The 25,377-nt window shown below is 43.4% G+C and overlaps 1 protein-coding gene across 3 annotated transcripts in view; it reads left to right on the plus strand.

Annotated features, from left to right (window-relative positions):
* Positions 1-25,377, plus strand: part of LOC143140901 (oxidation resistance protein 1-like) — a 72,149-nt gene that overhangs the window by 26,489 nt on the left and 20,283 nt on the right. For 2 of the 3 annotated variants that reach the window (XM_076302045.1, XM_076302046.1), the window contains exons 3-6: positions 170-366; positions 17,318-17,397; positions 22,284-22,391; positions 24,833-24,949. In XM_076302045.1, the coding sequence (XP_076158160.1) occupies positions 170-366; positions 17,318-17,397; positions 22,284-22,391; positions 24,833-24,949 (502 nt within the window). Of the gene's footprint in view, positions 1-169; positions 367-10,345; positions 10,604-17,317; positions 17,398-22,283; positions 22,392-24,832; positions 24,950-25,377 lie in introns of those variants that run through there. The other variant, XM_076302047.1, reaches the window with a different exon arrangement.

The following is a 25,377-nucleotide window of genomic DNA, read 5'->3' on the forward strand; positions in this document are numbered from 1 at the left end:
ATTTTCTTGTCTGTCTTTGCACAAGCTAATTGTTTTGCTGCTCTGCAGTTTAAACTGTGCATGTTTTAATTTAGCATTTTTGTGGTTTGAGTCTGTTTAATTATTGTTCAGTTGACAGTGCAATGCTCATTGGTTTAACGGTTTGATTTGTGTTTCCTGTGTTGATCAGGTTGAAGAAGAAGTCCCAGTCGGTGGACATCTCTGAGGAGGGCTTTGCTGCGTCCCTTGTCAAAGACCCGCTTGCGTCACCCATCATCAGAAGCATTGCCCGGGCCACTATATCCGAGGAGCAGGAGAACAACACTACCAATGTCCAAAAAGGCCGCAGTCCTCGTCGTGGAGAACTCAAGAGGGGCTACACTATAGGTGAGAACATGAGATGGAAATATACGGATGAATGGGTCCATTCATCCATCAATCAATCAAGCTATTAATCAATCAGAGGACCAATCATTGAAGCAATCAATATTTATTAGCTATACACCTATAGATTATACAATATTTATTAGCTATTACACCTATAGATTGAGTGTGAAAATGAAACAGTTACACGTTACTCCGTGTTAACGTCAATGGTTGGAGAAGAATGTTGTTGTTGACCCAGTGTGTGGATTTTTTTTTTACACATGCACATGCATTTCACTGATATAAATGTTTGAACTATCTTATTTCATGTCCTTGGTGGCTGATTCAGTTTACTGCATATTTAATCACAGGAAGCGCAGAGAGCGATTTGTCTTCACCTGGATGCATAAAATGCCTGACACACACACACACACACACACACACACACTGGAATTCATTCAGTAATAATTTACACTTGCATCCACCTTGTTTCTGTACAATGCAGTGACTGGAGGACCGCCTTAATGGAGGGGCTTTCATTTTTAGCAGCTTTCTCACTGTGACAAGGTCTCGTTGATGCTACAGACAATCCATCACCACGGTGCAAAACACATCATTTCAAGCACACTCCTCTCTGCTCTGGCAGTGTGATTGCTGTAGGATTGCTACGCTTTCTGACTGGTAGTTGTCATACCCAACACTGTAAACCTATAATTTTATCTTGCTTACATAGAGTATCTTTTAAATGACTCTCATGGGTTCAGTTAGAATGTTTGTCCGTCTTTAAATTGCTATGAATGATGCCAGTTTCAAAGGAAACATAACCCTTTAAAGGAAAAATATATTTTGTAATAAAATGTCACAAATGCAAGAAATAACCTAAAGGAACCAAGACTACATACAAGACCACACTAAAGCAGTAAAGCTGCAAAGCTATTGTGATGCATGGCATTTCGTTTCAGTTTCATCCTGTAGCCTTTCCTGTGAAACTTTCATGCAATATCTGTCACCACACTCCACATTATTTCTCCATCTGGCACTAGATAGAGCAGATAAAATAGATGATGGACAAGAATAGATAGAAAGTATTTGTCATTGTATAATTTGGCATGCAACATATTCTGAGCGCTCTTGTTTTGATGCAAAAATAATACAGGGAAACATGTATTTACTTGATCATAAATAAATAAACTGTGTGTAAAAATATAACACTAACAGTAGAGTAAGCTAAACTCAAATGACCAGAGTGATAGATTACTGTTCATTTTACAGTGTAATTCCAAACGTCTAGTTACATTGTGGTTGATGCTTTATATCTGCACTTGTACTACACAATAATGTTCAATCATACTGGTACACTGATGACATGGGACACTGTCTCTTAAGTGTTCTGTGGTTATTAAGAGTGAATTATATGCCAAGTCCTTCATATGAATCCAGCTGACTGCATATGAGGAGTACAACACTGATCATATTTCAGGCAGTGGGTCAGGCAGCCATCAGGGGTCCTCGCCGCTCCACTCAAAGACTGATGGGAGTCTGAGACTGTAATTCCCTGGGATGGAGTGGATCCTGGGCAGAAGGGACATGGGCGATTGCAGTTTCCATGAACACGGGAGCCCTCTTCAGGGATGTAATTTTCTCTGTAGAGTGGAGGGGGGAGGGAGTGGAGGAGGGGGGCAGCGTGAGAAACAGACAGGTCCAAGATGGATGAGAGGTGGAACATTGATGGATACTGTAGAACCAGAACTTTGGTATCTCACAGATTGGCACGAGTCCTGTGAAGATTATAGCAGAAACGAAGTTGAAGTGATGGGTCTATCATTATTAATTATTCCAAGAACAGTTTGCCATTTAAATAGTGTTTTGTGTGTGTGTATATGTGTGCATGTTGGGGTGTGTGTGTGTGTGTGTGTGTGTGTGTGTGTGTGTGTGGTTGTGCCTGTTGAAAGACAACCCTAATAAGACTTTCTCGGTGTCAGCATCCATCACTGTTTTCAGTCCATTATCTTAAGATGAGGATAGAGGAGTTTTTCACAAAACTTCAAATGTTTGCACTTGTGAGACAATATATTAAACTACAAAGTTATTTTGTGCAAAAAGGCAACATTGTCCATTTCCAATTCATTTTGCAGAATATTGAGTTGGATTTCCTTATTGGGAATGAAAGGGATCATTCCCTGTAGAATGGCCTAAGAAGGACCATTACTGAAAATGCTTTAAATATTTCTGAGTGCTGATAATATTTTTTGTTCCTCTGGTAGGAAATTACAGTAAGCACTAACCGACCTCTCTTATGGGGAATTGAACTGCGGTATATTACAGCCCCAAAAAAACACTTTTAAAAAGTGTTGTGGAAGTATCATCTTTCAGTATTTTTTCTCTAATTGCTGCCCTAGAGGCACAGAAGCTGTACTCACCTTTTGCTTTAGTGCCTGTCTAACTGCCATTATTAAAATTCCCACTGTGCTGAATCTCAGCACCACACCATGGGCAAATATATTGTGGAGATGCTTTAGATACCAGGCTCTAATTAGAGTTTCTGACTTAAATGTTTTTTAACTGTTTTGTGTCTGTGTGTGTGTCTGTGTGTGTTTCCATCTTGAGTGAAGTAAATACGCAACTATGCGATAATAAAAATACGAAGGAACAGGAGAATGAGGGATAGAAGAGGAATTGTTTATCCTGAAGGACAAATGCAAAGTGAAGTTGCAGAGTCTTCCACCTACCCATCGCTGTCTCCCCCATGATCACATTTGACCATTAAAAACATGTCACACTAAATGTCCCTTAATGTTGTATGCTGGAAATGGCAAGCCTATTAATCTGTAAGAGGGGAAAAAGACCTCCATCCTACCTTTGAACAAAGAAAAGGCATTCAATGACCTTCAAACATGACTTTCCTCTAGCAAGCTGACTAGCGGGTCTCAGAGGCAGCACAATAAGGCCCATGATTGACAGTAGCATCAGACTAATAGCATCTGTATTGATTCAAAGGATTGAAAGGATTAAAAAAAGACCATCACATAGCAATAGAACATTTTCTTGGGTTAGGGGCTCATAGAAATTTGGGTTAGAGAGAGCATAAAAAATATCTATATCTAAAAATATAAAAAATAAATGAAGTGATCTGAACCGTCTATCTGATGGGAGCAGCTGAAAGGAATTGTTGAGCGAGGAGTTGAGTGAAGGATCCTTAATGATTGAGTCTGCCTGTCTTTCTACTGCGTAACTGTAAAGGTCTGAGAGTTAGGTCAGAAAGATACCAGTGATTTTGACATGCTCTGACTTGTTGGTTTGATACAGTTCTCAATCCATAACAGCAGTGCATGTTCATGATTCAATGCAAGTGTGTTCATGTACTGTTAACAGACATTCAGGAATGAGATCCAGGATGTTTGTATTTCCTAGAAGCCTGTAGCTCTAGAAGGTCAGTCCGGGTAGGTGTATATACCATTGCCCGCAAAATCCAGTCTTCCCAACTCAGTTGCAGAATGCAAAGCTAAGTCCACAGATGTATTATACTTGTTGGATTGCATATCAAACTTCGGAGGATGATCAAACAAAATTACACTAAACTAATTACAACAATTTTGAGTCTCAAACCATGAGGTGCTCAAACAGTGGAGCGTCCCACATTCCTGTTGCTAGGAGACACCAGCCTCCCTCGAATAGCATCTTCAGTACCTAGCAAGGCAGTGACCTGGCCTGCTGGAATGTGGGATCCACTTAGTGACCGCAGACCAACTCTGCAGGGACCGAGCACTGATGGATTTGATATGTTGGACATCATGTGAGGTGCTGGGGGGAGACTGAGGACATGTCCCAGAGTTTCCATTATCATGATTTCTTAACATCTCCCAAGATAACAGTAAGGGAGTCCTCTTGCTCTCTTTACGTGCAATGCAATGCATATTGATAGGGTCAGTTCTGAACTGGAAAAAAGCAAAAATGCCTGGCTTTCCATGGAAGTGTTTTGTGTGTTTATGTGCACACAATATTGCCAACCCAATGCATTATTATTAAACCACATCCAAACTCCATCCTTCCTATGCAGTTTGCTGTCCTTATGTTTGAGACATCAGTTATGGGTAGATCTTCAAATCAGCACCAAAAATAGCTTTCCTCCACCATCTACCATCTCTTTTTGTGGCCTTGAAACAAGGACCATCTCCCTGACAACATGACCTCCCTCCACGCATATCGATATCCTACCATCTTCCGTTTCACCTTTTGTACCACGTAACCCTGTCACCTCTCACATATCAATTACTGCGCTCACAGCTATGATGTCATCTGTACTTAACCTTTTTACGGCCCTGTTCTCCCAATCGCCCTTCACCCGACGCGTCTCTCCCTGTATCCTTTGTGCCTCTGACCAAATCCATCTCAGCCAACACTGCTACCTCATCCCTTTCCCCCATTTCCCTGTGATTAATGTGACCATTGTAACTGATATCAGTACAGTATATATCAAGGCTGGCGAAGTTGCTATTACCATCGGATAAATTCATACCGATCTGGAGTGCATGGAGAGGATAAGATGCAAATGAGGTGAAGTTGGCCGTGGTGCACACTGTGATTGCGTGGCAGGTTCCTGGGAAAGCATCTGCTGGAGTAGTTCTGGTAAATAAGTGTTTGCTGGGTGGTGAACGAGCATTAATCTGAGGCATAGAAGTTCTGTCAGGCGGCGGAGGCGGCCAAGAAAAAGGACTGACGAGGCTGCAGCCCTTTCTAATTGGAAACTGTTGCAAGCGTCTCTCTCTTTCAATCTCTCTCTCTTTCAATCTCTCACTTTCAATATCTCTCCCTCCCTCCTGCCTCTCTATGGATAGCTTCACTGTATACTGCTGAGTAGAGCAGTGCCTACAATAAAGAGGTGCCGGGGAGGTATGCACACACAATCTCACACTCAGACACATGGCTCAAAAATGATGGATTGTATGAAAAAGGCTTTAGGTTTTAGCCAAACCTTCCACTTTGCACTGTTTTTGAGTGTCAGCTGCCATTGTTTTTAAATCAATCTCTCCCTGACTCTTCTTACTTTAATCATCAGTAGTGTACGTTCAGCAGTCTAGAGCTGATGCTACCCTACCACCTTCAGATAAGCTCTCGTATTGGCCTGTGAACTAGAAACTTGTAGAAACAGAGCCAACACTTTAGAAAGTGCTATCAGTGAGTCACTAGCCGTGGAAGGTTCAACTGCAGGGCAAGGCATATTTGTGTGGAGAATCCCTGAGGTTCTTCAGAGCATTAACACATAAGTCACACTGTGAGGTGCTCTCAGGAGTTCTGCGGGAGAAAACATGTATATCTCTGGGTGTCATCTAGACCGATGCCTGTCTCCAGGATGATGATTTTAGTGCACACTCTACTGCGGAACATTTGCCATTTGACCCCCCCCTCCCAGTTGAGTGATGTGACTGACATCAGTAATGCTTTAAAAGCCAAATTCATGTCCTTTATATCTACGCCCAGCTCTCCCCTCTAGGAATTCACTTGGAGGTGGGAAATGTTGTATTCTCTGGTTGTTGCGTTGTGTTTTAGTTCTAATGTCTATTGACCATTGAAGATGGTCAATAAAGCTTGACGGCGGGATCAGGATCGGCGATTAGATGATGATTTATTGTAGATGGTACAATAATGAATAACAGAACACAGGCTAAGTCTCAAACAGTCTAACAGTTAACAGTGGTTGTTATTAGAAGCGGCTGCTGAGCCTTCCTACAGAAGATGCTCCTCGGGTCGCTTCCTCGATCCGTCTCCGTGTCAAAACCTAAGACAAAGCCTGTTATACTAAAACATACAAACGTCAATCATGCCAACGTGGCAGGTGCCAACCAGTGTACAAAACCCGGCCCTGGCCAGATGGAGATACTAGCCCGAATAGGCAGACATGCTGTCTCCCTCGGCCCGTGTTATCACTAATGTTCCTCGGATGTTCCTAAACATTGGCCTGTATGACCTTCCTGCTGGTACACAGGCCTAAGGCACAGTTATGTACAATAATATGGACCTCTCCCTGTTGTATACTACACACAGATGTAACATGAACACATCAGAATACAGTGAGAATACCCCAGAATTCTACAGAACATAGCCTCTCAACTTTGCTAGCATGTGACCCGAAAAAGTGCTAATGCAAGAATGAGCAGCCATGGAAGTCCAACAAAACCCTTCCATCTTGTCATGTCTTCACCTTCACTGCTTTTACAAGGCCAAGTACTTGATGTATTGTGAGGTCAAAGCAATTTTGTGGATGGTTAAAAAAAACACATCATACATGCCTCTTCAATAAGAGCAGTATTGGCGTCCATACCAATCTGAAAAGCGATCAATAGGCCCTTTGAAGTTTGAAGTAGGACATAGTCCTGTAATATTTATTTGCCAAGGCCTTTTAATCCTCTGAATTGCCTGGATCACAGAATAGAGCCAGCAGTCTTCTTATGTGAAGTGCATGACTATGGACACTCTTAGCTAGGTCTTTCTGGAAGTTCAAAGCCACAAAGCATCTACAACAAAACCCACTTACAGTATGAGCAAGTCAAGTCTAAGTAGGTTTTTGCTTCTCTCAAGGGATCTGAGTATTGTACCTGATGCTTCTAGAAGTCCTTTGGGTAGGCTATTCTAAGTAGAACTTTTTGAGGGAGTTTATGTCCTCCATTGAATGTGTCCAGATCAGCTGTCTTCAACCTGCCTCAACCTCTTGCTACCCCCCTCCCTCCCCTCCATCTCTCTAAGAGTCGGACAGCAGCCAGGCTGACGATGCACACAGACAAGTGCACTCTACCCCTGGGGAATGGCCAGTCAATACAGAAAACTTGTAAAAAGGAGCAGCGGGGACGGGAGGGAGTTGAACCCCGCAAGTTTCATTATTGACATGACTATGTTATTGACATGACTATGTAGCCACTCCAGCCTCCAAATTCCCCCACACTTGTGAGGAGAGACAGAGAAACAAGGTGCAGAGTGGGAGTTAGAGGTCTCCATTTTTATGCTGTGGGCCACTTGATGGATAGCTGTGTAATGAAAGCACTTGTAAAAAGAAACGTCTTCTGGACAGAATTTCCAGAGGTGAAGCATACATTAGTTATTGTCCAGTCTGTCTGTTTACTCATGAGTGTGTAGTGGTGTGGTGTGGGGGGGGTAACCAAGTGATCCATCCACAGTATGGTGTCCAAGGGTGTGACAGGATGTTTAATCAAGCGACTTCGGCCCAGTGTTCTCAGAAGTGTGTTTGTGTTTGCTGTGTGTGGGGTGTGATGTTTTTTTTCCCCCCTTCACCGAGCCCTCCCACCTGTCTGTCTGTCTGTCTCTCTCTCTCTCTCTCTCTCTCTTTTTCCACCAACCTTCACTCACTCATTCTCCTCTGGGAAATAAATCGATCTGAGCTGTCTCTTCTTGCTGTATTGTTACTCTGCCACTGATGTCCAGTGAGAGCCAAACAATGACGACAAGGGCCCTCTGGCACACGTAATTGTGTGATGTTGTGCTTCAGTGCAGCAAACACTCACAGACAAATCCCTGTTAGAAAGAGAGAGGGCTACAGAAGATTTCTGCTATGTTATGTTAATGTTAATCACGCTCAAAGTCAAAGTCAAAGTCAAAGTCAGCTTTATTGTCAATTTCTTCACATGTTCCAGACATACAAAGAGATCGAAATTACGTTTCTCACTATCCCACGGTGGAGACAAGACATATTTTACCAATTTTAAGTCCACAGACAAACATAACATTCAAGTAAACAAAAAAGTAAGTAAATAAGTAAATAAGAGGGCACATATAATGAAAAAATAAGAGCAGCAAAATTTGGTTGAAATTGTGCATAGACAGTCAATAAAATAAAATACTAGTGCAAAGTCAGGCCAATAAAAGGCTGAGGTAGTTCTGTTTGACCTAAGTAAGAAATAAAGTGGCATAGTGGTGCAAGTTATGTAAGAGCAGCAGAAGTGTTGTGTTTTCAGGACAACAACAACAAGTTGCAAAGTGTGCAAGTGGAGTGGTGCAGGCGGCCATTGTGGGTCCAATGTCCAGGATGTTATGTAGCTGAGGGTGACGCTGTGCCCATGTCTCTGAAATCACTTGAAGGGGAGTAGGTGTACATGGCAGTGCTGTCTCGTCATCACACACATCACACAACAAGGCCATTTGGAAAGGCCCTTTTAGTTTAAATACCTCAGCTGTGCTTCTCCTCCGACTCCTTAGCCATCGTGAACTTTAAATTCCACCCGACAAAAAGTTCTCCTTCCCAATCTTGTGTCTGTGAGTCATGCTCAATGTGTCTGCACTGCAGTGATGAGCGCAGAGTTCTAATTGGTTTGACTGCTGACATAGTCCTCCCTTTTGGTTGCAAGGATCCGAGAGCAAAAGGTGTGTGTGGGGGGTGGGTGGGTGGGGCGCTTTGGGGCCCGGCTATACTGCCAGCGACTCTGGGTGAGTCACCCTGGCACGATCCCCGTGTCTGTGGGAGGGGTAGGGGCACGATTGCCCTCGCCGCGTCTGCAAAGCCAGTCAGTAATGGCTGCTGATGTGCGATGTGCAGTTGGGAGATTAGCGGCAGAGACGGCGAGGGTGCCCTCAAGACGGTTATTGCTCAAATTCATCACCAGGGGACAGCTCAGGACCTCGAATGTGTCATGCTGGGCAGTGGTAGAGTTGTAATTACTTGTGCTTGCCTCTTTTGCATTGCCTTTCAATCTCGTTGTGGGTGTGTGTATGTGTATGTGTATGCGAGAGGGAGAGAGAGTATGTAAGTGTGTGTTTGGCTTGCATGTACATGGTAGAAAGGAAATAATATTAAATGTTACTGTGGCATTTCTCTCCCTTTGTTTTGATACTGCCCTTTACTGTATTTACCATGGGTCACATTTATTAGCCTATGTCATATTATTATTTTAAAGTCTAATGCAATAGCCTGGCTACCCTATTATTATCTTGCTGCAACACAATGGACCATTTAGAAGCACAATGCATTTACCCAAAGGTAGGCCAGAGCAGCAAATTGAGATGCATGTTTTCCTGCCTGGCAACTGTAATACCAGCTGCATACGCATGAAGGTCACTGAAGCATTTAGACGATTGATGACTTTATGGTCTCACCTGGACATGTTATGCCCTTGACGTTTCCCCTGAGTCATTTAACTTGGGGAGGGGGAACAGAAAGAGGAGTGCTGGGTCTTCTCTCCCAGATGAAATGCCCAGACATAAAACAACCATAAGCCAAGCGGTGCCACACGCTGAAAGGTCACTCTATGAAATTTGAACAGTCGGGGGCATCTCATTATTCCTGAGCTTATGCCCGTTTGCCCTTGACCCACACGATTGATTTATGACTTATAATATTAAAAAATAACCATTTGCAAATCATATTTAATTGTGATTGCACTGAATACAGGGCTATACAGTATCCCGATTCAGGCATTAATGTATATGTAATGTCATCATGTTAAAAATGGCAAAGTCACTCGGATTTTGCCAATTTTTGCCAGGATTGTGTAAATGCTTCAATGCAGGCTAGGCGTACTGTAGAAGAATGCGGAGTGTAAATTGCGTTGCCTTCACATGAACACAACCCTTGCAATACCAAAATATGCCACTATGAAGTATCAACAGGTAGTCGCTTCACTCGACTGCACAAGGATATTAACTCAATACTTAGTCTAGATACAATCTAAAAGCTATAGTTGGTGAAACAATCTAATACTATGGGGCAGCCGTTGGTCAACTCAAGGTTAACCTCTATCGAAACCTGGAAGTTCAGCCTTGTTTCATGGAGAAATATGGAGAGAAAACTAAGACAATGATTTTCCTCATCTCCCCGTGACGTGTGTGTCTGTTTTAAATGGATACATAACATTGACATTGTTCAGTGCTAGCGCTCAGAGACCACTACTTGCCGATTTACATGAGCAATCATAAGTTGTCAGCACTTATTCTCGTTCCTTCGGCATGCTGTAGCCTGCATGCCAGCAAGTAAAAGTTTCCTCGGCGAGGCTTAGTTCCTGCTTCACGCACCTCCCTCTGTCAGCACATGTTTGTGCTTGGAATTGGCTTGAGCTACTGGCGATATCCCATTTCATTTCATTTCAGTCATGTAAGCCTAGTTTTTATGTCTTACTGTCATATCGTGACACTGAAAGTATGGATTCTGTTTTTTCATCATCGGGACAAATCAGTCCGCCAAGTGGAAAAATCATAACGCATGAGAGTACTCGTATCCGTAGGATTTCCTTCAAGGACTTTTATGCAGAACCTGAAGGTAATCCTCCTTTACAGACCAATCGTTGTTAATGTGTGTGTAGTGGATAGATAGAGCGTTTGTGTTCTTTTAAGATTTCCTTCCCAAAGCTTGACGTTTCAGTTGTTCCCTCCAAGTGCTTTCATGGGCCTGACCTATCATTTAAGTGTAAATCTCGAGTCTATGCCAAATTGCCTAATATACTCACTAACTATGTGAAGTTGTGAGTGTCTCTGCTGTGTAGCGCAACACTGACACCTGTCCCGCTCTCACGGAGCTCATCTAATCTAACAGCTGCAGAATTCACCACACTTGCTCTCTCTTATTTTTGGTGACCTCCTTAAAATACACCTGAACTCCGAGGCCTATTTATTTACTATGTGGAATTTTCATCAATAGGTTGCGCTATATCAGACGTGCTTATAACTTTTAACGTCAAGAGGAATGTAGGTTGTAGCATCGGCATCAGCGGAAAAATGAAGGGTGAATGAGGTGGCATGTTTGATGTATATAACAGGGCCCTGGATGCCATTTTACTGATGTGTTAGAGATGTGTTCTTGGATTGATAAGGTGTGGTAGAATAGAATTACTGTATCCTGGTTACTTCCAGTAGTCTATCTCCTCCCAGTCCCAGCCCCCTACTGCTATGGGCAAGGAAAAGGTCTATGGAATTGTATTTCTACAAATCCTCACTGCTTTTAAATCTCAGTTTTAATCCATAAACCTACAAACTCGCCACTATAACAGAAGCCATGTTAAATACTACACACTTACAGGGAGCAAACATGGCCTTTTCAGCCATATAAAATTGTGCGACTTCCTCCTGCAGAGGAAGTTGTGGCCCAGTTGTAGCTTCTGTGTGGGCAGGGTCCCTGTGGAATGGGAAGTGACAGCCCAGAGCAGAAGCATGGTGACAGGGCGGGTGAGTGGCAGCAGTCTAAAAATCCATGTAACGATTCTGTTACAAAAGCCTGTCAAGAGGCTGCTCCCGTCGCCTCTAATTTGACAGGCGGCAGGGAGCTGTGGGGCGAAATGCCGAGTTTGTGTTCTTTCGAGCTGACCTAAACACTCTCTCTCTTTGCCTCTCCTCTTCTCACATCTCTCTCTCTCTCTTGCTCTTTCTCTCTCTTGCTCTTTTTCCCCTCTCTTTCTCTTTCGCTCTTTCTCTCGCTCTTTTTCCCTCTCTCTCCCTCCCTTCCTCTCTCTCTCTCCCCTCTTCTCACATCTCTCTCTTTCTTTCTTTCTTTCTTTCTTTCTTTCTCTCTCTATCTCTCTCTGTATGTCTCCTACCCCCTCTATCTCTCTCTCTGTCTTTCTCCCTCTTCCTCTTTCATATTGATCTCTATGGTAACAAGAGAGATGCTGCCCCTTCGATCCATAGCCTTTGCGTGGCTTGCGTCTCATTAGGGTACGGGCCCCCCGGCTCCCTCGAGGTGCAGCAGGTGACACTGACATGGCATTCCTTTCTGCAGTCAATATTAAACACAGCTCCTTTGCCTAACAGACCTGCAGGGTCAGGAAGCATTTTACTCTTAGTTTTATTATCCTTCATTAGATGATTTCTGTTAAGGTATAATATTGCTACTTGAGTACTTTTGAGTACTTTTCATTTTGTCGCCACTGCATACCGAGGGGAATGACCAACTGCAGATGAAGTTTTCGCCAGTACCAATAAAACAGATACATAAATGTGTAGCTTCAAAAATATGAAGCCATTGTTATTCTTTGGTTTGTTATTTAACCAGGACTATGAAACATGGTTTTGCATCAGCAAACGAAACAAGAAACATGCCACCTAGCGCAGCCTTAACCATGTATTTATCTTCAGTTACATCTATGTGATGAGAAGGAGATTTTAAATAAATGATAAATAATGGTCAGTCCGAGTTCTTTTATTTGATGCTCTCTCTCTGTCTTTTGCCTGTGTTTCTTATGTGGTCATGAGCGAAGGGAATATACAGGGGGAGCCCAGATCTGCGTCAAACCTGCCATTTCATCCATGCTGTCTAAAAATGTCAGGCAGAACTCTGTGTCCCCTTCCTGGTGCTCACCACTTCCCTGGCTCATCCCCCTGACGGCTGGTCACTAGAGCAAAGTCATCACAGACGCTGAAGTGCCCCCCCCCCCACTCTGAAAACCCTGAGTACTTCCTCATCCTGCCACCAACACAATCATCACTCCACCCCTCTTCCTCCACCACCACTACCACCACTACACCTCCACCTGCATGCTTTACAATGCCACACTGTAATTCCTCCGGACGCTATGGTCAGGCTTCATTGTACCCCTGAAAGTCGCCCCCCCATCACCACACACCGCCACCACCCCCCCACCTGGTTACGTCTGTGGAGGGCATCTGCTCTGCCGTCCCCAGCCAAGCAGTCACTTCCGCTGCCTGTGTGAAGCCAGCGTGGTCCCAGGCCCTATAAATAACCCACTGAGGCAAGTCAAACCACGGTGACAATGCACGGTTGTACCTGCTTCAGTGAGGAGAGAAGGGGAGAAAAGGGTGTGTTTAGGTCTCGCACTGTGTCTCCCTCTGTGTCCCTTGTGTGGATGTGCAGGATTTTGAGTTCCCTCAGCTGTCCTGACTCACTGCTTTAGGCATGTGGTCTTGTGAGTTGTGCATGCCTCTTCTTTAGACTCTGTTTCTGTGGACAGATGCAGCTGGTAGTAATTACTAGTGACACAGTAGGTTGCCTTTGAATGTCATCCACAGGTGACTTGTAAGTGGATGCTTTGCTCTGATTCGCTGAAGTATTGTAGCTTTGACCTTTACCACATTGCAGTTGCACTGATAGAGACAAGTGCTGGTATGTGAGTGATATGATGGTCGTGTGTTGTATTGCTTAATTTTGTTGTGCAGCTAGATTAGTTGAGGGTTTTTGTAATCTAAGAAGCACATTCAGGTACCAAATTCCAGAAGATCCAGATATGAACATTATTCTCTTGATTTAGTCACATGCTGATTTTTGTTTCCTTCATTATGTTATGTTAGCGGCTATGCATCAATTTGATTTATGCAGGCATAAGGCTATAAATAATGTGAAGACATTTCTTGTTCTTCCAATTACCTTAATATATATTCACTTTATGATGATAAAGGGAACAAATCAAGGCAAACTGTATTTAGCTTTTTTATAAATGGCTGTTCACATTGTAATCGCAAGAGAAAATGACATAACGGCAAGTTTGGCCCAGTAAAATATGACCACTGTGTGTCTTATTGTGATGCTTCATTCTGTGCCAGACATGTAATAGGATGTGACCAAACCATTGGGACATCATTTGGTTGATCTGCTTAATCGTTCTGTGGCCATTAAGCCGCTGACATAAAATTAAATTTATTCACTGATTACAGTGCTAATATGTACCCATTGCAAAATGAATCACTGGCTCTTCTAGCAACCAATAAGACTGTGAACGTGGAACTTGGTTGCTGGTGATACACTATCCTTATGCTTGCTCTTACCTGACTCATTGACCCTCTGCAGGGCATTGTGGGTAAATTGTGAGCCTGGCGCCCTCCCCAGAGTGGCACATCAGCTTGACAGGCAGTTGTCAGGGGGAACAGGCTCATTATGGGCCCTGGCTGGAAAATAATGAACAACACTCGGACCTTTTTAACCGAACAGGGCTTTCATTACCGCGTCCCTTCGGAGACTGCTAGCCAGGACAGGTGTCTTGCCAGGAGAAAGCCTGAGTCGTTTGTCAACGAAGGAGGCTGGGGGCCAGCCCCCTGTGTCTACATAAATCATCTGTTGTGACACGTCCTTAACAGACTGATTTGTAATATAGCTAAATGGACCAGGGGAGGGAATGTTTTCTTTCTATAATAAGAAAGACTATGCACCCCCCCCCCCCCCACCCCCACACACACACACACACACACACTACAGCACCAACATGGGTTATCTATTCTGTTGCTGGCTGGTTCCGTTGCTACAGCACATGTGTAGGAGCCAGTTGCTTAGTCATGAACATGACTTGTTTATGGTGGTGATGGTAATTTTGATACCATAGATTTAATAGAGACCCAGTCAGACCAATAGTATGAAAAATCAGCAACAGAGTTTATTTACAATGATGCGCATCAAGGGAGAGACAGCATGACTTCACCTAAAGATCCATCAGCTGCTCTAACTAGCCAAGGAAATAGTTAGAGTTTAAGTATCCTTCCAGGCTGACGGGAGATGGCGTTGGTCATCTCATCTCACGTGGACACTGAATCAGACCCTGATTAGTGGCAACCTGGCAATCCGGAGCAGATAGCTACTGACGCCGCAATGCAGAACAGTGAAACACTGCAAAGTCATAATATTCTTGCTTATCTCTAAACACAGTCACACAGAGATATACACAGGGACAGTACAGATATCATACAGTCATTACATAGAATCATACTTTTAGTATCAAAGTGACCTACTAATGAGAAATGCAGAACATTAAACCACATATTGGAATATTGGACATAATGCAGAACATTAAACCACATATTGGAATATTGGACATAATGTTCTATTCCACTTTCTCTCAGTGGTAAACCGATTTCCTTGTTAGATTACACTGTCTAGATTACAGTCTCAGACTGCTTTGCATGCTTGTCAGTCCAGTGTTTACCTCATGCAAAAACCTCTACAACTGTCTATTTTCTGCAAGCATCGACAGTAGACGGTCTCGTTAAAACCATTCAAATATACAAGATCTGTTCTGATTGGTCATGTGTTGTGAGCCTGATGGTGCACTTTAGTACTGATTTGTACAGTTGTGTCAGAGTAGTCAGGATTATGTTTTTTTTCTGTCATGGGGAATCTTTTGAGCCTGGTGACATGAAACAGGTTTGACTCCTTGTGAGCCTTTTTCCCTTTGTCTGAAACTTGCAGCATGGGGTTTGAATATTACATGGCAGTTGTCAAGGCAAAGGCAAATATGCAGACCTTTTTTTCTGTCTTATAGCTGTGTTTTTAAAATTTATTTTGAATCTTCAATGTGACCGTAGTCAGGAGCTTCATTCTTCCTTCATATGTGGAAGGATGGATTGGGCTCTGATGGCTAAAAATGAATCATGCTTGTGGAAAGTGTCTGTCTGTCTGTCTGTCTGTCTGTGAGTAACAGCAATGGGAAATGCCAGATTCAGGGAGCCCATGACTGGAAACGGTAACGTGTCTCTAATGTGCCACACTCTAAGCAAAGGGGATTGTGGTCTGTGCTCCTCCATAAAGTGCTAAACGGCTCCGGTCCCTTGGAAAGCTTTCAGTAGAGAGTGGCTGTCAGCTAAATTCTGTTTTATGTTCAGAATATGTGGTCACATGGTTTCCTCAAAAGGAGAAAAGAAAATCATTCTATCTACTCCTTGGATCCCTTATGAACCTAATCTCCAAGAGAACATTATTCTCTCGAGGTGTTCATTACGAGGAAGGAAAATTGCTAGGCACCCCAGTATGTGAATGAAGGAGTAAGTGGTTGGTTTCCTACACTGTACTGTTTTTGTAATTTAATTAGCCCCAAGTGCCCAGTATCTTAGGTGACGCACAGTGACAAAGGAAATGAATGCAATATTCCAAAGTTATTGCCCAACAAGATATATGAACGGTTCTACATACAGTAAAGCATGCAAGACTTGAAAATGCTTTCTCATCACAGATGCTTCTTTGAAGCCGCTGTAGAGTTGGCACATCACTCACTTCTGTTTTTGAAATTCTATAGAAACATAATGGAATGATGAAATAGCTTAAGGCAGCCACTCTTCTCAAAGGAGAGCTGCGCTCTCACCTTCTCTCTTCCACCCTTCCCTTCCCACTCTCACTCCCTTGTTTTTACTTACCTCTTGCTCTCCTTTCATCCATCTATTTTGACTCAAGATATTTATTTATATTGCACCATAAACAACGAACATTGATTTGGTGGTCTGTAAGTATTGCATTCTTAACCTCTGTATGTCTCTCTCTCTCTCTCTCTCTCTCTCTCTCTCTCTCTCTCTCTCTCTCTCTCTCTCTCTCTCTCTCTCTCTCTCTCTCTCTCTCTCTCTCTCTCTCTCTCTCTGTATTTGTGCCACTATGCCTCTCTCTGTCACACATATTATACATATAGGCACAAGACCAAACAGAACTTTCCTTCATCACACTCACTCTCCTCTCTCTCACTCACACACACACACACACACACACACACACACACACACACACACACACACACACACACACACACACACACACACACACACACACACACAATTTGCCTTTGGTCCCTAGAGTAGAGGCATGATCTGCCCTTGCTAAGGTCTCAGCTCTGTGCACATCCCAGCCAGAGAGGAGAGAGAGGGGATGGGAGGGTAGAGGGGAGTGAGGCACAGGAGAGGAGGGTGGGAGGGGGGGTGGAGTGGGATGGCAAGGTGAAGAGAGACCTGTGTGCAAGTGACAGCAGGAGAGAGAGAGCGAGCGAACGAGAGAGAGAGACTGAGACAGAGAGAAAGAGCAGCCACTCCTCGCACAAACACAACCGAGGCAGGTGACACCGGGCTCACTGTGGAGAGAGAGAGAGCAGATCTGTTCCACTCCTCTTCCTCCTCCTCTCTCGCTTGTTCTGTCCATTGTTTATCTCCTCCCTCCTCTCTCCGGGGCTAGCCGGTTAGCGGGCTGGCTGGTGGGGTGGGCTGACATGCGGGGGTGAGATGAAGAGACGGGAGAGGAGGACCATGACCAGTGTAACGCGAGCTCTTCCTCGCTTGCTTTCAGACACCGGCCAGAAGAAGACCGAGCGCAAGGATGGACGCCGCATGTCCTTCCAGAGACCCAAAGGCACCATCGAGTACTCTGTGAGTATGGGCTTCTCTTTATTTATGCTCCCTCCATCTCTGTTTCCTTTTCACTCTTCTTCTCTTCCTCTCTCTCTTTTTCTCTCTCTCTCGTTCGCCATGTGTGTGCATCTCTTGTTTTCTGTGTGCTGCTTTCTTTCTCTGCTGTGTGTGTGTGTGTATGTGTGTGTGTGTGTTTGTGTGTCTGTTCCCTCTCTCCCATTCAGTATAATGAGTCCAGGTGTCTTTGTTTACATAAGTTGCTGTCTGCATCTGTGTGTGTGTGTTTGTTACAGATACACACACGCACGCACGCACGCACGCACGCACGCACGCACGCACGCACGCACGCACACACACACCTACACACCACTATACAGAGGTTATCTCTGACATGCTAAGTGTGTTTTCTATTTCTCATTGCGCCACGTGCCCGCTGTGTGGTGGGATTCAGAGCTGGCGCTCCAATGGAGACAGAAAAGTGCCTCCCTCATCTGAATTAACCCTGCTTGCCTCTCCCTCCATATCTCTCTGCCCCCTCTCTCCATCTCTCCTTACCTGTCTCGCTCTATCTATATTTATAACCCTACCTTCCTCCTTCTCTCTTGCCTCTACCTTATGCTTCTCTCTCTTTCTCTCTGCCTTCCTCTCACGTGTTCTTAGCTCTCTCTTTCTCTGTTTTTCTCTCTGGCAGTACATCTGTTTGTGGGAGCAGATAGACTCCTGTGCTGCACTTGCAAATGACCCTTCCTCCAGCATTTATCATCTTTATTGATTTGGTTTAAAGGGGGGGAGAGGGGGGGAGAGGGAGAGAGAGAGAGAGAGCAGAAAGAAAGAGAGAAAGCAGAAAGAGAGATCTGGTTCCCTTTCCCTAACTGGTAACTGAGCTGTAGCCCTCCTCTTGTTGTGCTCTTGAAATGACCCTCAAATCCGGGGCTGCCGTTTCTCCCTGGTAACAGCGATCAAGGGGCGAGTGAGGGCAACAGAAAGACATGGAGAGTTTAGAGGAGGAGGATATGTAGATAAAGTCTGAGAGAGAGGGAAAGAGAGAAGGAGAGCTGAAGACCCTACAGGCTGATCCATCCTGAGGGCAGCCTGCTGCTGACAGCCTTCTCTAATGATGCATGGACCCTCCCTGATCCAGCATGGAGGTCCTGTCTTTGGATATTTGTTATTTCTAAGAGCTATTCTACATGATTAGTTCCACTGTCAGTCAGTGTGGAGTCTGCTCCCCATCTCTACTACTGTAATTTTTGAGAGAGAGGGGGGGGGATGCCCTGGCAATAAGGGTTATGGGAAGAGTTTCTTTGTCTTGTTCTTCAGAACCCTCCGCTTGGATGATGAGGGAAATGTATGTTACAAAACATGGCAAACTGGGTTCAGACATTGCTGAAGTATGGTTAATATGTATGAATAAAATATGATTGCTGTGGTGGTTGTGATGAGCCTGGTCAAATGTGTTTTTCTCATTGAGAGAATGGAAAGCCCATAAACATGCAGTGTTCTGTTTTGTCAGTTTTAACTGGTCAGCCCTGAAGATTATATTATGTAGAACCTTCTATCTTGTAAATGTTCCATTACTCTTAGAATAGCGGAATGCTGAACAGACCATGGGAAGTATGAGTATGAGATTTTTTGTTTTCACGATATGTAAGACATTGCATCAGTGTCCCTAACATGCTCTTGCAAAATGAGGATAGTTCCTAAATTTCTTTGAGCAGATAGATATGGAATGCCTGTTACATAACTCGTTCTGTTAAACAGAACACTCGAGTACAAAACGGTGTAGCTCACTTGCCACCCTCAAATTGCTTACCTGTAGAAACTGTTTCTTAAACCAAACAAACTAAGTGGTGTACCTTCGCACCCAACTGCTTGCATATGTTTTATATTTACCCACCACTGAAGGCTGTGGGGAGAGAGAGCTAGTTTGTTTGTTCCCTTGAGAGGAAGTTGGCACCATAGCAAAGAGGAAGTGTTTTCCACAGATACAAATCAGCAGAATTTGTTGTGGACTGCGATTTGTACACCTATTTATAAACCCCATTTCTTGCAAACTCGACTTAATTTGTTTTTAATTTGTTTTAATTATAGCAGGGTTTGTTTTATCTCTTGGCTGGTTCCAACACAGCATTCATAAGTTTTGATTGCAGTGACTGAGTCTGTGCTGGCTGTTCCCACTGTACTCACTGTGAGAGTAAATGGAACGACCCTGATACTAGACTAGGGAAAAAGCATAACCGAGTAATACTCCCCCCCCCCCCCCCCCCCCCTCTTGCCAAGGACGGGACATACAATGTAATCTTTAAACAGTCTATTCCTTAAGTACGAGCAGTCCCAAAGCAGAAGTAGGTCACCTCAAAAGATAGAATGCTATTGTTAGTCAAATAGCTATGAGCTGTTGATTCTAGTTCCCTTTAGATCGATCACTCAATGACTCCTAATGTGTGTTTTTTTTAAAACAGAGAAAATAATGGGTTGAACTCTCTCTTTATTCTGTTAAACTCTCTGTAAACACCAGCGATGTTTAGTGAGATAGCGTGGCGAGGACTGTTTTGTGTCTCTGTTGTGAAACCCAACACTTTATAGCAGATCCATTTCAGCTCTTATTTCTATATGGGATGACCTTTAACAGACGGTATTGATTAATATGTCTATTAATCAATGTCTGGATTGGAAAAACACTGGAGTTCCTTGTTGTTTTGTATGACTTGCATGTTCAGTTAGTTTAGCACAAACACTATTTTTTCATCTTCACACTTTGAACATAGCTGTAAGAAAAGTAGTTTTGTTCTTAATACTTCTGTGAAGCAGGGAGAGCTTGCTATACCATCCTATAAAGGGGGCAATTTGAAAGCATGCGACGACAAGCATCTTTTAAATAATTCATGATTGGCTGTTGGCTTGTAAGCGATACCCAATGAGAGTCATTGATTTGGCGTGTAACGGATCAGGTAGCTGCGTGATCCTGTGATCCGAGCCTCGGCTGCCGAGGGATTGGACCGCCACTCCCACTGGTCGGAACTCAATGAACCGATGACTGATCCGGAGTGTGCATATCCTGTTTGGAATGCCCTGGCCCGTGGATTCATTGCAGTAGATTGGGGACGAATGCATCCTGCTGTTCCGTGTGTGACCACTGGATGGAGAAGTCAGGATTTAGTCATAGGTCTGTTCTGTCAAGTCCCGTGGCCGTCTGCCATGCTCACCCCGTGGGGAAAACTCTCCCATATTTGCTGTAGGCAGGAGAAGCTCAGGTGGTTCCTTTCTGTTTGAACATGTTAAGCTGTAGATTTGCTTAACTTATCAGGTGTTGGTAGTTTGCAGTTTTGAATTATTTTCATTGTAGAGGTGGTTATGATAACAAATGTTAAGACGACTGTAGGTTCCGTTTCTCTGAGGACTGATTTAAGGTCAAGTTCTCTTCCCTGGTGTGGTTGAAGCTAAATGCAGATCATAATTCTCTAATTTGTTTTTTAAAACTAGGTTGATTCCAAACCAAAGTTAAAATAATGATAGTCAAGAATTTCACCTTTAGTGATGTACAATATCATCGTAAATCAAATCCTTAATGGTTGTAATTAGAATCTTTAAATGAGTATGTTGCGGTGGCAGTCAACCGCATACGTCATACAGCTCATGTGAGAGATGACGTCTGAGAATGATTACATTTGATAGGAGGTAACAGGGATCAGCACTCAAAAGAGATACTCTTTTTTGTTCCATCCAGACTCATAATGCCATGATTCTTTTATTCTATCTGCATGTATATAACTGTGTATTTACAATTTTTCTAAGCAGTGCAGCACTTTTAGTGAATGTACAATGTAGTATCCTTACATTTGGCTTTGGAAAATAACAATCATTCAGCCCGGTCAGTGTCACATTAGATAAAAGCGTCCGCTAAATGCCAGTCAACTTAAACTTTATCCTTGATGGTCTCTCATTGCATGTACACAGTTGCCTGTCTTCTGCTCTATAGTATGTCTGACCTTTGCGTTGGCTTTATGGTGACCACCCTTCTGCATACGCCACATGTTTTATAAATGTTTCCTTAAAAGCTTTCAGATCGCTGTGCTCTTGCCCCCAGAAAGACCTCCCCCCCACCCCCGCCCCAACTCCGTATGTGTGTGTGTGTGTGTGTGTGTGTGTGTCTGTGTCTGTGTCTATGTGTGTGTGTGTTTGTAACCTGACATTTGAAGAATCTACGAGAGGTCTCGCTGTTCTGTGTGCTAAGCAAACAGACTCTCCTCCGGGCTCCACTCCACTCCAGTCTGCCACTCGACGTCTCCATTTGGCCAGAAGCTCTGTCCATCTTCAACTGATCACATGCTCTAAACTAATATGTGAATAAAGCACAACATTTAAGCATTAATAAACTGGATGAGTATTGGTGTTTCTAATAGGAGCTTTAGACCTAGTGAAGGGCTTTGAGGCCATAGGATTAATGGCTGGGGTTTAGGGCACAATCATTCAAGGGTGTGTCTACAGATCATGCTGAAATAAAGCGTTCATCAGAGCCCATGGTGGAGCAGCATGCAGTGGCTTGTGCTGATGCATTTAAATGTCACAATCTCCAAGTATAAAAAAAAAGACTTTATGAAAAGGCTGAGACCTGGTGATCTCACAAACAGAACAACAGAAAAAATCATGTCCTGCTGCTTTACAACTTTGCCATGTTTATTTAAGTTGAGTTGAGTTGCAATCTGTGTACAAACATGCGCTATGTAAATAAAAGTGATTTGATTTAACAATATTCAATTCCACAATGAAATGAGATCACCTACAGAGCATACAATCCAGGTTAAGCTCTTGCATGAATGCTACACCGAGTATGTGCTCATATGCTTGGAGAGTGGATATTTATCGTTTTGGTTGTTGTTGATGATGTTGTTTTGATCTCACAGGTGGAATCAAGGGACACCCTAAACAGCATAGCGCTGAAGTTTGACACCACACCCAATGAACTGGTTCAGCTCAACAAGCTTTTCTCAAGGGCCGTCGTGCCTGGGAAGGTAACCTGCCAACCTTTCATGCCTGCACCTACAGTATACACATATGCCATTCACTAAGCCTGCACCACCCTAAGCCAGAGGGCATATGCACAATCACTTGTTACAGTCTGCCAAACGGAGCCAGAGAAATCATGGATCAATTAACTTGACAGATAATGTCAAAAAACTGCCATTGTGTACTGTATAGCATAGATGTGACCGACATAATAGGATGATTCACACTTAAATTATATGAACATAGCTGTTGATCAACCAACTCATGAGACTGGCTCTCAAAAATTTTGCATGAGTTCTGTTCAGCAGTCTTGGCACATCACTCTCACTGTGTGTGCGTGTGCGTGTGCGTGTGCATGTGCATACATCAGGTAAAGTGTCTCTGTTCATACACTCTTATAGGCTCTCTGCCAGTGTTTGCTTTGCTTTAATAGTCCTCTTTCACACACACATAAAACTCAGTTTTTCCTGAGGCGGTGAAAGGCTTGCATATTTCACCAAAACAGGCAGTGCGATTAAAATTAAATTAAGGCATGATTGAATTCTAGCCTGGAGATTATATAAGTAATGATTATTTGCATGTGAATAAGCAATATGCCATTAATATGTCATGTTAAAAAGCTCACTGTACATTGCCGGCAGACAGTTTGAGTTAATATTGATCATCCAATACAACTTGAATTATTATCATATTCAGGGAAGAGTGGCTTGAGCATTTAGTTCTTATACATCAATGCCCTGAGCTTACAATCATACAACAACAGCAGCTATCAAATAGCACAACAACAAAAGAACATGTGACACAAAAGTTGAAGAAAAATGAGCTACAATGAGCAAAAAGGTCAAAGCAAGAACACTGAAACATCAGCCATGTTGAAAATTTAGCAGTGATAAGTTATAAAACCATCCCCAGTAATAATGCCTAGAGAACTGTAGTAAACTGTACCTAGTGATTTCAGTGTGGAAGAGGCTGCATGCTTATTCCCAATATCACCATAGTCTAGGACTGGCATTATAGTTAGTTGAACAATGGTCATTCTGTTTTCTAAGGTGAAGCAATACCCGATCCTCTTGTGTAGTGCACCCAATTTAATTTTCCCCTTCTTTGAGCTTTAAAAGCACTTGTCAGTGACCGTGTACAATGGCAAGTCTCTGCATTCTTCTATATTTACAGAATCGACTGCGGCTCTGAGGGCTATGCAGAGCCTGTGTGTACACACACACACACACACACACACACACACACACACAGACACACACACACCCCTACTCATAAGGCAATTCTTCACCGAGCTGTTAACATATGAGCAAGACCCTCCCGCTGTGTCCCTACGCTGTGACAGGCCTTAGCCGCCGCGCCATGCTGCTTGCTCTGATAACACCCTCTTTGCCGAGGGGACATTTACTTAGGAGGCACTTTTTTTGTTATCAGCCGGCTCCCGGCCCTGCTGGGAAAGGCACCGGCTGACAAACTCAAACAGTCGGCAGGGGGTGGCTCTCGTTTCACATTCCGTTTGGCACAGAGAACCTGCCTGGCGGGACGGTTCCGCGGCCCCTGTGCCGTTCGGTCATATGGCATCTCCTCAGTAGTGATGGGGATGATCTCACTCTGCCGAAAAAATTCACACACGTCTATGCCCTGCTTGATGCCTGCCTGCTATTCTGTGTGTGTGTGTGTGTGTGTCTCTAGGTCTTTTTGCATGCTTTCCCTAGCTGTGCTCCCATTTATAGTCATGTGCTGGCACATTGACTGTGGGACAGTATCTGCATACAAATGTCTTTTAATGTGTGAGGTATGTGTACATCACCTGCATCGAGGTTTGTGCATCCCTCAAAATCTTGCACTGACAGAATATTTTAAAACTGCTTATGTATAGGCATGCTACACTGTTGGTATTTTTTTTTTTTTAGCAAGGAAGTAAATCCGCACACACCTGCTATATGTTGACTGGGCATTTCTCTGGGCTACACCTAATCCTTTAGTAATAAAATGTGTACATCTTGTGTGTGTACATTAGATTACATTCTTTAACGTGCTCTTGCTTTAGATACATTTTGTTGGTAACGCTTTTGAATAACATGTGCTTATTAGGTATTAACAGTGCATAATAAGCAGGTAACAATTCATTACTAACAGTTAGTTAACTGTTGTTAACCTTTAATAACAATAACAAGCATATTTGTTGTAAGTAACTTAAAAGGCTGCTTATTAACACTTATAAGCTGCATGTTAACAGTTAGTTAATGTTATTAAAGGATAACAACAGTTAACTAACTGTTATTAATGAATTGTTAACTGCTTATTATGTACTGCTAATACCTAATAAGCACATGTTATTCTAAAGCGTTACCATTTTGTTTGTTCCATGGATGTGTGTGCGTTCTGTGCATTGTGTTCCCTGGAGTGTTGACTCTGACTCGAGTGCTGTGTTGTTGTGTTCCTGTAGGTCCTGTACGTCCCGGATCAGGAGTATGTGTCCAGCGCCGAGAGCTCACCGTCCCTCAGTCCCGTCAGCCCCCACTCTCCCACCTCCTCTGAGGCCGACCTTGAGAAGCTGACCAAGGTAGGTACCACTACTCGGCTCATGTCCGACAAACCGATTCATGAGTTTAAGAGTTCCTCTCTGGGTCGACTCGTTTGCACCTCCATACTACTCCCAAGATCTAACCTAAAGCAACCCCAAGACATGCAGACATACATCACCAGAACCAGCAACCTTAAACTCTCATAGAAAACACATAGAATGAAAGTTTCCCTTCACTTCATGCCATAGTCTTACAGCGATTACCATGGTCCACTTTGATATATGTTAGATTCACCAGACACATAATTTTACTTTGAGTCAAGGCCATGGATTAGAAGGTAATGGCTATTTGATATACTCACACCAGCCATTTATCTCCTCATACCCCCGCCCCCCTGCAAACATCATCTCTACTCCAGACTAAGCAAACTCTCTGACATTTTTTTTTTTTTTTTTTTTTTTAAAGG

This window comes from Alosa pseudoharengus, unplaced genomic scaffold (genome assembly GCF_046254945.1).
Source record: "Alosa pseudoharengus isolate Yale_2024_CS ecotype anadromous, Long Island Sound unplaced genomic scaffold, YU_APseudo_1.1 YU_APseudo_1.1_scf_23, whole genome shotgun sequence".
Lineage (NCBI taxonomy): Eukaryota > Metazoa > Chordata > Actinopteri > Clupeiformes > Clupeidae > Alosa > Alosa pseudoharengus.